This window comes from Bubalus kerabau, chromosome 19 (assembly GCF_029407905.1).
Source record: "Bubalus kerabau isolate K-KA32 ecotype Philippines breed swamp buffalo chromosome 19, PCC_UOA_SB_1v2, whole genome shotgun sequence".
Classification (NCBI taxonomy): domain Eukaryota; kingdom Metazoa; phylum Chordata; class Mammalia; order Artiodactyla; family Bovidae; genus Bubalus; species Bubalus kerabau.
Genome location: NC_073642.1, coordinates 70290428 through 70303154, shown reverse-complemented (window position 1 = coordinate 70303154; position 12727 = coordinate 70290428). Strand labels below are relative to the sequence as shown.

The window sequence follows — 12727 nt, the reverse complement described above, 5'->3', positions numbered from 1 at the left end:
CTCTGCCTGGTGCCATGCAGAACCTTCCCGAGCCCCAGGGTCTGGGGACCCGGAGGTCGAGGTGGCCATCTCCTAAGGGCTCTTTCCTGGGCCTCCATTCCCGCTGAGCCTCAGGTCTGGCAGATGGACAGACGCCTAAGCCCAGATGACTGGGTCCAGTCTGGGCAGCGGACTCCAGCTCCCTCACCCCCTGCCCTGTGTCTCTGAGGCTCTTTGCTGGACACCAGGTCCCCCCACGCCCAGCTCCTCTCCCTGGTGGCCTCCAGGGCCTGCTTCTGGCCCCTGGTGCCAGTGTGTTCAGAGTGGGTGAGGGAGCTGGTCTCACCGGGCAGTTTCACAGCAGCCCCCCCACCACCGCCCTGTTCCCTGAGGCGCCCCGAGGTGCTTCCCCTCCTCCCTGAGGTGCCCCCCTCCTCTCTGAGGTGCCCCCCACCTCCTTGAGGTGCCCCCCTCCTCTCTGAGGTGCCCCCTGCCTCCCTGAGATGCCCCCCTCCTCCCTGAGGTAACCCCCCCCCGAGGTGCCCCCGCCCCCCCACGCTCACACCCTTCAGCCACTGCCATTTCCATGAGTGAGGACAAGAGCCCTCAAGCTGCTGACCAGTGGGGAGGCGCCCTCTCCCTGCACTCAGCTCTGGCCCTGAGCCAGCCGGGGTGGAGACTGGAGAGGAGGCCTCCGCAGGCCCCCTCTTGGGCTAGGTGGCCCGCAGGTCAGCCCTTCCCAGCCGCTCCCAGCTCAGGCTGGGTGTCCGGTGTCTCTGAATAATTCATGGGCCCCCACTTGGCACTCCTTGCCAAGTGTTCTGAGCCTGGGAGCCCCCCAGACCCCAGGATATCAGCCTGTGTGACTCCACCCCACCCTGAAATTTGCAGGACTGCTGTCAAGGGCAGGCTGGCTGGGCACAGGAGCCCTCTCAAGGAAGCTACCTGTGGGCCCCAGCCCTGCTTGGAGAGAGGGGGTGGAGCCAAGGAATGGCATTCTGCCCTGGCAGAGGCCCTGGGCAGGGGTGGGTGGTGCGGGCACCCTGCCTCCCAGCTGCAGGGCTTGGGCTGATGCACTGGGCTGTGTGGGGCCAGCTGGGAAGGGGCACTGATCAGTGGACACAGAGCCCCATCTCAGAGCTAGAGGTTGGGACAGGCACAGGCCATGGGGCTGAATGAGGATGGCGGGGCTGGAGGGAAGCAGGCGGGGCCCCGCTGGCCATGTGTGGGGGCAGGTCCCTCCCGTGAGGCTGCAGTAGAGCAGTGTCCTGGTGGCACTGGCAAATGGCACACAGGAGGCCAGGCTCACATTCCCACAGGGCCCCCAGGGCTGTGCCCAGTGGTGGGCAGTGGGAGGTCCCAGGCGGGGCAGGCTTGCATGCTGAGTCCCTCATGGGGACGTGCCCACCTGCGATGCCCTTGGCCCCGGGGGCTGGATGCTGCAGGCCCCTGCTGGGCCCACAGGAGCCAGGTTCTTAAGACTTCACTCCCCCTTGCCAGCACCCACCTCCCACCCCACTTATAGGCCCGGCACAGACCTCTCAGACATGCAGTCCAGGCCCTGCCTGTCTCTGGACAGGGGAAGGACCCGGCTGGGGGGAGGCCCCTCCCCTGCCCACCGTACTGGAGGAAGGTAGTGTCTTTGTCAAGGTCACCAGCCTGGCCTCCCAGCCCCACCACTGGAGCTGGGGGATGGGCCGGTGTGGGGCCAGCCGTGTGGGGTGGCGTGCCCCAGCCTCTTCTGACACCCTGGCCCACCACCCAGTGGGGCCCACAGCAGGCCCTTTGACGCCAGGACACCGCTTATCTGTCCCCAGTAAGGCAGCAGAGTGGCTTCTATTTTAATTCTCCAGCCGAGATGTCCACACATCACAGTGGGGCTGGAGGCACAGCAGACAGAGCTCAGGAAGGGGCCCCTCCAAGGGCCTTGCGGACCCCTCCCTCTGGCATCTGGCCTGGGTGCACCTGTCCAGTGGGCCTGGAGCGGGTGTTCGGGGGGCCGGACCGAGGTAGGGTTTCTGAGAACGGACTTGCTGAAATCTGAGCAAACTCTCCCGGAGGAAACGGCACACCTGCTTTGGGCGGCCCCGTGGCTCTGGCAGCCATCCGTGGACAGCTGCAGCAGGCTCTGCCAGGCCGGCCAGCAGCCCGGTGGACCCTGTCACCCTGGCCGCCCCAGCAGGGGAGCCCGGCACCTGCCAGTCTGGGTCCCAGGCCAGGCCCGGACCACCCCTGCCTTGGACAGACATGGCGTGTCAGCTCCCTGCCTGGGAGCCCCGAGCCCCTATCGATCTTTCTCTGCCCCCATGGGGCAGGTGGTGGGCACAGGGCCAAAGTGAGGCAGCAGGGGCGCCCCCAGGCCAGCCTGCAGGGGCCACATGCTGCTGCCCAGGCTTCTCCCTGGACGTCCCAATGCCGGGCAGACCCTGGCAGGGGGTGGCTTCCACACCCACGGAGGGGGTCGGGGGTGGGGCACTGGGCTCCTCTAAGGTGACGGGGGTGCGGTGGGCCCAAGACAGGGAGATGAACTGAGGACACAAGACGCACGAAGGGCTAGTTGGATTTTTGTTTTTGTAAGTTTTTTTTTCTTTGTTTTTTTTAATATGAAAATTACTTGAAAAGACAAGGGGCCAACCCCACCAGGCAGCTCGGCCGGCCGCTGGCCACGCCGATCCTAACATTCCAGGTGTAAGTTACAGAGCTTAAGTTCATCTACAAAAAAGTAATAAAAATAAAATTTAAAATGGCACCTTCAACAGAAACAACAAAACCCCCGGCCGGCCCTTGAGCCCGCGTGCGGGGCGGGCACTCAGGCGGCTCCTCAGCTCCGCTCTGGCCAAAAAGTAAACACAAAGCTAAAAACAACGGCTCCCGGCGGGTCTGGAGTGGGTCGGGCTCCTCCCCGCGCGGCCGAGGGGCAGCTTCTCTGCGGGTGAGGGCGGAAGGGGCACTACCAAAACCGGGCTGCGGGCGGCGGGCGGGCGTGGGCTGGGCGTGGGCTGCGGTCAGAGCGCCGCGCGGGCGGCCTAGTCCTCGATGACGATGGGCTCGTCGTTGACGGGCGCGGGCGGCGGCGGCCGCATTGGCAGGGCCTGGCTCGGGCGCAGGGCGATGGGCTTGTAGGGCCTACGGGCCGCGCGCTTGGTCTCGGAGGACGAGAGCAGCTTGCGGATCTTCCTGCGGTGCAGCCGGGCAGTGAGGCAGGAGCGCAGCGCGGCACGGAGCCCCCGCCCCCGCGGGCCCCGCCCGCCCGGCAGCCCCACCTGGTCTCCTCAGTGGCCATGTAGAACACATCGTCAGGGGCGTCGATCCAGTTCATCCGCCGCCGCTTGACGGGGGGCAGCGAGCCCCCCCGGATGAGGCGCACCTTGGTGGGGTACGCCTTCCCGTTGAGCAGGAGGTTCCGGCTTGGTCCCTGCAGTGGGGCGGGCCTGAGAGGGGAGCTCGGGGCCTCCACGCAGCACCCAGAAGCCCCACGGTGGCCGTCCCAGGGGCAGTGGGGGCAGGGGTGCCCAGAGGGCCACAAAGACCCCATGAAGACCTGGACACCTGCCCCTCCTCGAGTCCCCAGGGGCCTTCCAGATGCTCCCACAGCGCCTGGCAGGGCTGGGGGCCTCCCTACTAAGGCCCACGGAGCGTGTGTGTGCAAGCGTGTGGAGAACAGGGCCCTCGCGCTCACCATGTGCCTGGTCTGTCCGTGGTTCGCCAAACCTGACAGGAGGGAGGAGGACAGGCCGTGAGGCCACGCAGGCACGTGCTGCACCCACACGCGTGCCAAGGGCCCACAGCAGAGACGCAGAAAGCCCGGAGCTACGTCTCCCCAGAACTGCAGCCCACACCCAGGTGGGCCTTAGCTCCCGAGTCCTGGCCTTGCCCAGGTGGCTCTCAGGGGCCCCGGGGGGGGGGGGCGGGGCGGGCGGTGTAGGAGCCTCGATCTGAGCTCACTTCTCGAGGAGCCAGGACCACTGTGGCCTGGTTTACAGAGCAGCCAAGTGACAGCTGGCACAGCTACACGTAGAACAGCAACAGGGAGCCCCTCCGTAGGGCAGCCACTCCCCGGGCTCAGACTTCACCAGACTTCCTCCCAAGGGGCTCCCAGTCCCCAGCGTGGACCTGGGGCCAGGTGCCCTGCGGGAAGCTGATGGAAGTGCCCAGGAGAGGTCAGTAGGCCACGCTCCAGCTAGAGTTCCACTCTGTGGCTGGGGGTCTGGAGGCGAACGCTGCCACCAGTGGCTCAGAAAAGGCATCATCCCAGGTCACAGGCTGTACCCTCCACGGGGCCAAAGTGATCCCCAGCTCCAAACGCACACGCAGTGAGTGTACGCGCGTGGCCATGAGAGCGCTGGTACACGGGCCCGTGAGCGTGCTGGTGAGTACACAGGCCTATGAGCACATGTTGGTCTGAGTACACGCACCTGTGAACACGTGTTGGTGTGAGTACACGGGCCAGTGAGCTCACGTTGGTGTGAGTACACGGGCCTGTGAGCGTGTTGGTCTGAGTACACAGCCCGTGAGCATGTGCTGGTGAGTACATGGGCCCGTGAGCTCGTGTCGCTGTGAGTCGAGGGGCCCGCGAGCTCGTGTCGCTGTGAGTAGACGGGCCTGCGAGCTCGTGTCACTGTACGTACACGGGCCCGCGAGCTCGTATCGCTGTACGTACACGGGCCCGCGAGTTCGTGTCGCTGTGCGTACACGGGCCCACAAGTGTGTGTCGCGGTGAGTGCATGTGGCTGTGAGCGTGTCAGTGTGCATCTATGTGGTCACGTGAGCTAGTCTCCATCGCCTGCATCCTGCTGCACGCATCTAACTCCTCCCAAAAGTGCTTCCTGACCAAGGTCTGTCTCTAGATGAGCCTGGAATAGCTGTCCAGCCCCCCTTTGCAGCACCTTCTAACTTGGGGTACCCACAACCCCAGCAGGCAGGGGCAGGGGCCCTGGCACCCAGCCTGCAGCGCTCACGAGCTGTCCACGGGTGTACACAGCCGTACACAGCGCTCAAGGCTCTGTGCTACTTACCCAGGTAGGTGCCTACCAGAGGGACGGGTGGCAGAGAGAAGAAAGCACACGGTTAGCGTGGGGGGTGCACATGTGGGGCCCTGGGGTGCAGGCAGCCACAGGCCACGGAGGGCCAGGTTAGGGAGTGAAGGCCCCCTGGTGTCAGGGCCCTGGCCTAGAGCCGGCTCCTGCCATCCGCTGCTGCTCCGGCCGCCACACGGCACCCCAGCGGGCCTGAGTGTGGCCTCCAACACCCGCCCGGGACCCAGGGCTGGGGCTGAAGTAACTACGTGGATTTTGGAAAAACTGACGTAAGTCAATACAGTTTATCCCACTGCTATCAAGAGCTCTTTACAAGTCAAGCCCTAACCCCAAGCCCTGTTGATAAGACCCGCTTCCCCTCCCATGGGATGTGGGCAGACGAGTGGGCCGGCTGCTCTGCTGAGACCAGGGACTGTGGGAACCCCTCAAGGATGGCTCCAGGGGAAGGGGGAGGTCAGCGAGGGGGCGAGGCTAGAGTGAGCTGGCGCCCCACCAAGGGGTTGCAGGCAAGGCAGCAGGGGGCCTGGGGCAGAAAGAGCCTGTGTCCAGATAGAGTGAGAGGACCAGACCTCAGTGCCACCAGCTGACCCCCAGCACGTGCCTGCCAGGCTCTTGGACACACTGAGACGGGCGTGTCCAGGGGACCGGGCTGGGCCAGATGGCCACTGCCTCCCACCACCTCCCAGAGATCCAAGAACCAAGCCCAGGCCAGCCTTCCTGGACCAGCAGGTCTCCAGTCCTAAGACTAGGGGAGGGCTCCGGCCATGGTCATGCTGGCTGCCCGTGATGCAGCGTGGGGGTTCCCACGCTGGACCTGACCTTGCTGCTAGGAGGGACTGGCCGGAGGAGCTCTGAGTGCGTTCCCCTAAGTTCCCCTTCTGCTGGTTCCGTTCACCTCCCCCTCACCGGTCCTGCAACAGGCTGACCGTTGGGGGCACTGGCCCCCACAAGGCTGAAATGCCCGTCACTGGCACCGTGGTGACCCCTACTAGAGCAGCCTGGGACCACAAACGCCCCTCCCCCACTGAGAAAGCAAAAGCCAGCCCTGGGCGGGCGAGGGAGCCACACTCCAGAGGCCAATGCCAGCCACACCCGACAGCAGGGGTCCCACGGTGGCCTGCCCGGCGTGTGCCCCCCCACTTTGGACAGGGCCCCGCGGTCTCAGCCTGGGGTGCATGTCCCCGGGGGGCCCAGGCCTGGGCGTTCCCTGGGCCTTGCAGACCCCCACCCAGCCATGCCAGCCACACCACAGCTCTGTCCCGTCGGCACCTGAGGGGCCAGGGTCCCACAGCCCCCCACCAGGCAGGGCACGGGCAAGGTCACAAGCACAGGGTGGGCGGCACGCGAGCTGAGGCTGACGGCATGCGGGCGGGCACAGCGCAGCAGCGCAGCCAGTGCGGGCAGGCAGCAGGGCACCAGGGCCGCCTGACGGAGGGCAGTCCACTGACCGGCGCTGGCCAGACGGAAAGGCATTGTGTGACCGGGGCACCCCGGTGGGGGCCTCTGCCGAGCGACAGGTGGGCGCTGGGTTAGGGGCGGCGGGGCGCGGCCCAGCCCGCGTGGACTGCCCTGAGCCATCCGCCGCACACACGGGAGCACAGCACACAGGCCCGCGCGGAGGGCCGGGCCTTACCCCTACTGGGCATCAAGAGGCGCTTCTTCACGTTGCCTGGCAGCGCCCGGCGGCAGGAGAGAGGAGAGAACACACGGTCAGCGGGCACGGGCGCAGCGGGTGCCGGGCACCCCAGGCCCACAGCCACACCGGCCGAGCCCGAGGCCCCCCGGACTCACCGTCGACCCCATTGTGCTGCTCGTAGCTCCTCTTGCCCAGGATGGTAGGGGAGCCGTTGTTGATGACAGGGGCCGACTTGGCGGGGGTCAGGCCGCTGAGCACACCAGACACGCTCTTCACTGGGTCGGGCTTGGGGGGGCGGGGGTGCGTCTCTGCAGGGCCAACACAGCAAGTGGGCACACGGCCGCTCCTCAGCGGCAGCCCCACCACCCGGGAGAGCGTGAGCAGCCCAGGCCCCGGGAGGCACGCCAGTGTGGCGCCCTGGGCACCCTGAGGGCAGCGACAGAGGCTGGGGCTAGACCCCTCGGTCCAGCTGACAGGCCACAGGCTCCAGATGCCCATAAATGAGCAGGTCCCCTTAGTGGCCACCGAGCTGACAGCCCAGGCTGGCCACTGACCGCGGATAGGTCACCAGACCGGCTCCAGGAGGTGCGGGTCTACACCTGCCAAGTGCCCCAGCCCTCAGCGGCTCTCAGGGGCCCGAGCCCAGAGAGCAGGAGCGGCCACAGCCGCCTGTGTCTCCTGGGAGCCCGCCAGCTCCGAGCGTCTTTCACAAGGGAATGCGGGCACACGGGGAGGGACCGAATCCCGGCCCAGCCCAGCCCAGCAGAATGGAGGGCCGCAGACAAATGGGGTGCTCAAGGCCCCAGGCCGCCCCTCTCTGCGTCCCTCCTGGAGGGCACGCCTCCCACCCAGCCCGGAGCCCACCCCGAAGGGAACATCATGGGGAAGACTACTCCGAATCCTCACAGGAGCCTGCGGCGGGGTGGGGGCAGGCGGGGCGGACCCTGCGGAGGGCGGGGCGGGCGTGCTCACCTAGGAACCGCAGCACGGCCTCCAAGGGCTTCCGCGTGGCCTGCTTCAGCACCAGCGGGCTCTGGGAGGCTTCCGGCAGCCGAGCCGTGCCTGAGGGGGGCCAGGGTCAGTGCGCTCGCCCGCAGGCAGCACCCCCACCCCGCCCGCCCCGAGGGACACTCACACTCGGCCTTGATAGCCGCGCTGTTGATGGGCATGTAGGGGTGGCGGGCGGCGTGCCAGGGGCGCAGGATCTCGCGGCACAGGCGCCGGGCGATGCGCGTGAGCTTGGTGGTGTGCAGGTAGAAGGCCTGTCTCGTCTTCATTGCGAACTTGGGGCTCCCGCTGCTCCGCGCTGGGATGCCGTGGGGGCTCTGCGGAAGGGGGCGCGCCGCCCCGACACAGCGCCATGACCGCGGGCCGGGCCGCAGGGGCGGGGCGCGCGGGAGCGCGGGGCGGGGCACGGGGCGGGGCTTACCATGTTACTGCGGTTGGGTCCCGGCCTCTCTCCATCTAACCGGGTTGGCATTTTCAAGCCACCATATTTCTTCCAATATGTCCAACAAGACGCGCAGAGGCGACACTGCATGTTAGGGGGACCCCAAGAATACCACTGGTAAGACTGGGTGGCTACGGACAACAAAGTTGAAAATAGACGGATTCTTAAGCAGAACCAGTGACGGCAAAGAGCATTCCACAGCTGTCGCCCGCCCACACCACCCCGGGCCTGGGCACCGCGCTCCCCTCACTCCCCATCAGGGCTCCTCCAGGCAGAGTGCAGTCCCCGCCCCCAGGCCGGCCCCCGGGACGGTGCAGGGGTGCCCAGGGCCGCAGCCTGGGGTGTGCCGGGGGCACTTACTGTAGCAGCTCTCGCAGGCGCGGCCGGCCCCAGGGCTCTGGCCTGGCGGCCCTGCGCCGTTCACCACACCTGCCTTGACGTTGTTGACGCTGATCTGGTTCGGGTTTGGCTTGTTACTTGGGTAAGGGAGAGAGGGAGGGCGTCACGGGATCATGGAGCCCCGGGCGCTCGGCTCTGGGACCCCAGCGGCCCCGTCCACACCCGCCTGGCCACAGGGCAGCCGCCAACCCCAGCTCTCTCCCCGCAGACTCGGGTCAGACTCTGACCCCAGGCGGGACAGCTTCCAGCCTCCATGCCCGGTGCTGCCTGGCTGGCCGAGGGAGAGCCAGGGCTGGGTCCTGCCCTTCCGCCGCCCCTGCCATCCTGGGCTTCAAGGACAGGCCCCTAACTCGCCCAGACTCTGAGCCAGGGAGGCACCACCTGGCCACGTGAGGCCAGCGGTGGGCCTGGCCCACCCAGGGACATGGAGACACGGGGGAGGTGTTCTGGGGGTGCACTTACTAGTTTGGGATATAAACTTGCTTTAACTTGCTCTCCGCTTCCGCCGCTTTCAAGCGTTTCTTAAAACACAGAACACAGGGTCAGAGGCCAGCAGCTGGGTCTGCAGAGGGGAGACCCCACCCGCGCCGGCTGGCCCTCACCTGCTGCACGTATCTGTCGGTGGTCTTCCACATGTAGTAGTACTCGATGATGCTGGTGAGCGACTTCCAGGGAAGCTGTGGAAGGCAGGCGTGTCAGTGGGGCCCCGCCCAGGCCACTGTCAGGGCCCAGGCTCGCCCTCTCCTGGGCAGACCAGGCGGCAGAGAAGCTCCTCCCCAGGTTCCCTTCCTGCCTGCCACAGCGACTGCACCCGGCCGGCTGGCTGGCTGGGCGCTTCCCGCCCTGGTGCAGTGCCCGGGGGTGGGGGGGGCGGGGAGGCACCCAAGCCCCCATCCCCTCCAGGCTGCGGCCTGCACACGCGAGCGCCGCCTGCTCCCGCTGTTCTGGCGTCACCCCGGGCTCGCAGGCCACCTGCGGGACTGCCTCCCTGAGCACATTCACCCACGACACCCGCTGGGGTGAGTTGACCGCAGGCACACATCTCCTGCACCTGGGCCGTCACATGGGAGCACGAGGGGCCCGGGACCTGTAGGGGGCGCACTCCGCTTATTTCTGGTAAGGAGGCCTTGCCGCCCTGCTGAGGTTTCAGCACACTCTAGCAAGTCGGACAAGTGGCCGGCCTCAGCCTGCACCCGTGGCACCAGGGCTCTGCAAGGCCCTGAGGGCCTCTAGGCCACACCTCTTCTCCACCTCCTGCGGTGAGCCTGGCACCAGCTTCATCTGTTCCAGTGGAGATGCTGCTGGGCATCAGACACAGGCAAGGCCACTGCATCCCAGCCTCTCCCTGGGGCTTGTGGTCAGATGGGCCCGGCCGCCCTGCTGCCCTCTCTGCACGGACGTGCTCCTCTGAGTGACCAGCATTTCGCCTCCTTTCAGATGAGCTCATGTGTGTTTTAGGGACTGTGAGAGCAGGAGGGGTCCCTGCAGACTTGATTCCCACGTGCTCACTGGGGGACATTTCCAAGGACGTATGCGGAAGCTCGGCTGGTTAAAAACACCCTGACTCAAACACGGCCGGGGCCTGAGGGCCAGCGAGGACCTGGACATGCCCAGGGCCTGAGGGTCAGCGAGGAGCTGGACCTCCTCATCACCTCTAACAGGTGAGGGAACGGAACACAGAGACCTGGGGAGCACTGCAGCCCCGAGCCTGCCCCGCGGTACTCACAAAGTCCTGCTGAATGTCTGTGAAGTCTTTCCCGTACTTTTCTAGGGCCTCCTCGAAAAGGCTGGCCTCTGAGGCTGACCACTCCTCCATCTCATCCCTGCAGAGCACGGGCCCACCCTGCGGCACCAGGGCTGAGATGGCCTTGGCAACGTCATACACGCTCCTGTGCAGCGTGTCCATGGCGTGGAACTGTGAGGGGCGGGAGGCAGGGTCACCTGGGCCCTGCACTGGGACCCACCCCCAGCCCAGATGGCGGACACACCCGGGTCACATCTGGAAGGCCACAGGCTTGGGCCCCTGGGGAGGATGTGGGGAGAGAGCCGTGGGCAGGCGGGGCCAGCCTGGGGCACCTGAGCTCCTTCTGGGAGACTTGCTGCCCGAGATGGGGCGGGAGAAAGGAGCAGGGGGGCCCCAGGATGTGCAGGTCAGCCTGAACCTGTGCGAAGACGGGGCTGCCACGCCAGGGCACCGAGAGCCCTGCCCTGGGTGGGGCCGTGCCCAGGGGGTTGACCTAAGCAAACGTGCTGGGCCTTGCTCGGCTGGCACCTGCTTACCAGGGTGATGTCCCGGGAGGCGGCCGCGGCACTCATGTGCAGGCTGGGCTGCCGGACGGAGCTGCTGCAGTCCAGGGCCCGGGCAAAGGTGCCCACAGAGCTGGGGGGGGGCGGCAGGGAGAGACACTGACCGCTGGAGCAGACAAGCAAGAGGCCAGGCAGGCCGAGCTGGACATGCACAGGGGCCCAGACTCGGCTGTCTCGGGGAGGAGCGCTCTACTCTGGAGCTGGGGGACTCTGCCTGTCTCTGCAGAGCTCTGCTCACAAGACAGCCTTTGGGTTCCAGCGCTGCATGGCGCCTAGCCCGGGGCGGGGTGGGGGGGGGGCACGCGGCCCTGAGTGCTCACCAGACCTGCCCCGCGGGGGCCAGGGCGGCGGCCTCAGCACAGATAGCTCAGCACAGCACATCTGTTCATGTCCGGGAGGCCCAGACCTCAGCCACATCCGCCCCAGGGGCCTCCGCCCGGTCCCAGAGCTGGACGGGCACCCTGTCCCACCCCGTAGTCTTCGGAAAGAGCCCCGGCCTGTTGGGGGGTGGCTCTGAGCAGCCCCTCAGCCAGCTCCGCGTGCAGGAAGGGCCAGGCTTCCCTAGGGACCACAAAGGGGTCGCGACAGAGCAGGCCCTGCCCCACTGGCCTCATGTGCCCTTCACTGGGCAACACCCCGCGGGACAGATGTCCCAGAACCCACCACACGGTGGGCAAGCAGTTAAGGCCGTGTCAGCCTGTGCCCTGCCTGCCCGGCACTCACCGGGCCACCACGAGGAACTGGTCAATCTGCTTGTCCACGAGCGGGTTGCGGGCCTCCCACACCTTGGTCTCCAGCTTGGACTGGTCTCGGCCATCCTCCTCGCCTGCGGAGAAGGGGTGCCGTGGGGTAAGGCCGCCGGGGCCGCGGGAGGAGCCCCGAGGCTCTAGTGAGAGCTCAGGGCCCAGGGGTCCCCTTAGGGCCTGGCCTACTGGGGTGAGGGGTGGAGCACCTCCTTCTGCAGGGAGGGAGAGGGTAAGTGAATCCGGGGCGGGGACACAGCACGCGTGTGCGCACACACAAAGAAGCACACGGAAACACGTACACAGGCACACGTGTACACACACACGCACACACACACAGACACAAGCACGCACACACAGGAACGCAGGCATACACACACGTGGACGCGGTCCGGTCGGCGCTCCAGGGCGAGCATGGCACAGGGCACGCCTTCGCCTCTGGAATGGGGTCCGGGTCTGGGCCCCCAGGCCCTTGGAGGAGCCACCGGGAGGGCAGCAGCACAGCCGTTGGGGGAAGGGCAGGCGGTTCGGATATGATCAGTCAAGCTCTTTACCCCGAGACGCCGCAGGGTCAGGTGCCACCGCGCCTGGCCCCCTGTGCCAGCCCCTCACCACCAGCACACCGACGCTGGCTCAGCACAGACACTCGCCCGCCACCCGGGGCCCTGAGGCCGGAGGCCTCGTCTCAGGGCGTCTTCTCCCTCAGCCTGCGGGTGGCACAGGGGAGCCCAGGGCCGGCCGTGGCCGCTTCTGTCCTGGGCAGCACCTGTGCCAAGGGCCGGTGTGCTCTGGTCAGCAGTGGGGATGGGACCACGAGGAGGGTCTGCAGAATGCCCACCCAGCGTGGCTGGGCTGGCATGGAGGACACGTCACGCCCACATTCAACTTGGGCACCCAGGCTGCACGTCTGCAGACGCTTTCAGCCACACTCTCGGCAGGAAGCTGCTTCCAGGCCCAGGACCCCCGCGCATTCGGGAAGCCCATGGAGCCTGGGGTGGGTGCGGGTCAGCAGGGCCAGCACAGCTTAAAGTCACTGGGGAGACACGTGCCCCCTCGCCCTGGGGAGGTCACCCTGGTGGGCTACAGGGGCGCGCTGGGCCAGGGGCCCACAGGAGGGAAGCCCGGCACCGCAGACATGCAGGGCTGATCCAGGGATGGGGCGCGGAGATCCAAGAGC

At 66.9% G+C, this 12727-nt stretch overlaps 1 protein-coding gene across 5 annotated transcripts in view; it reads right to left on the bottom strand.

Moving 5' to 3' along the window:
• Positions 1–2639: 2639 nt before the first annotated feature.
• MTA1 (metastasis associated 1) overlaps positions 2640–12727 on the bottom strand; it is a 34089-nt gene continuing 24001 nt past the window's right edge. For 2 of the 5 annotated variants that reach the window (XM_055555948.1, XM_055555951.1), the window contains 14 exons: positions 11531–11633; positions 10781–10880; positions 10227–10415; positions 9103–9177; positions 8963–9021; positions 8462–8577; positions 8081–8232; positions 7787–7976; positions 7624–7713; positions 6807–6959; positions 6649–6684; positions 3659–3690; positions 3243–3394; positions 2640–3156 (listed from right to left, as the gene is read on the bottom strand). In XM_055555948.1, coding sequence (XP_055411923.1) covers positions 3006–3156; positions 3243–3394; positions 3659–3690; positions 6649–6684; positions 6807–6959; positions 7624–7713; positions 7787–7976; positions 8081–8232; positions 8462–8577; positions 8963–9021; positions 9103–9177; positions 10227–10415; positions 10781–10880; positions 11531–11633 — 1598 coding nt within the window. In that variant the 3' untranslated portion in view covers positions 2640–3005. Of the gene's footprint in view, positions 3157–3242; positions 3395–3658; positions 3691–6648; positions 6685–6806; positions 6960–7623; positions 7714–7786; positions 7977–8080; positions 8233–8461; positions 8578–8962; positions 9022–9102; positions 9178–10226; positions 10416–10780; positions 10881–11530; positions 11634–12727 lie in introns of those variants that run through there. The other 3 variants (XM_055555949.1, XM_055555952.1, XM_055555953.1) reach the window with 2 other exon arrangements.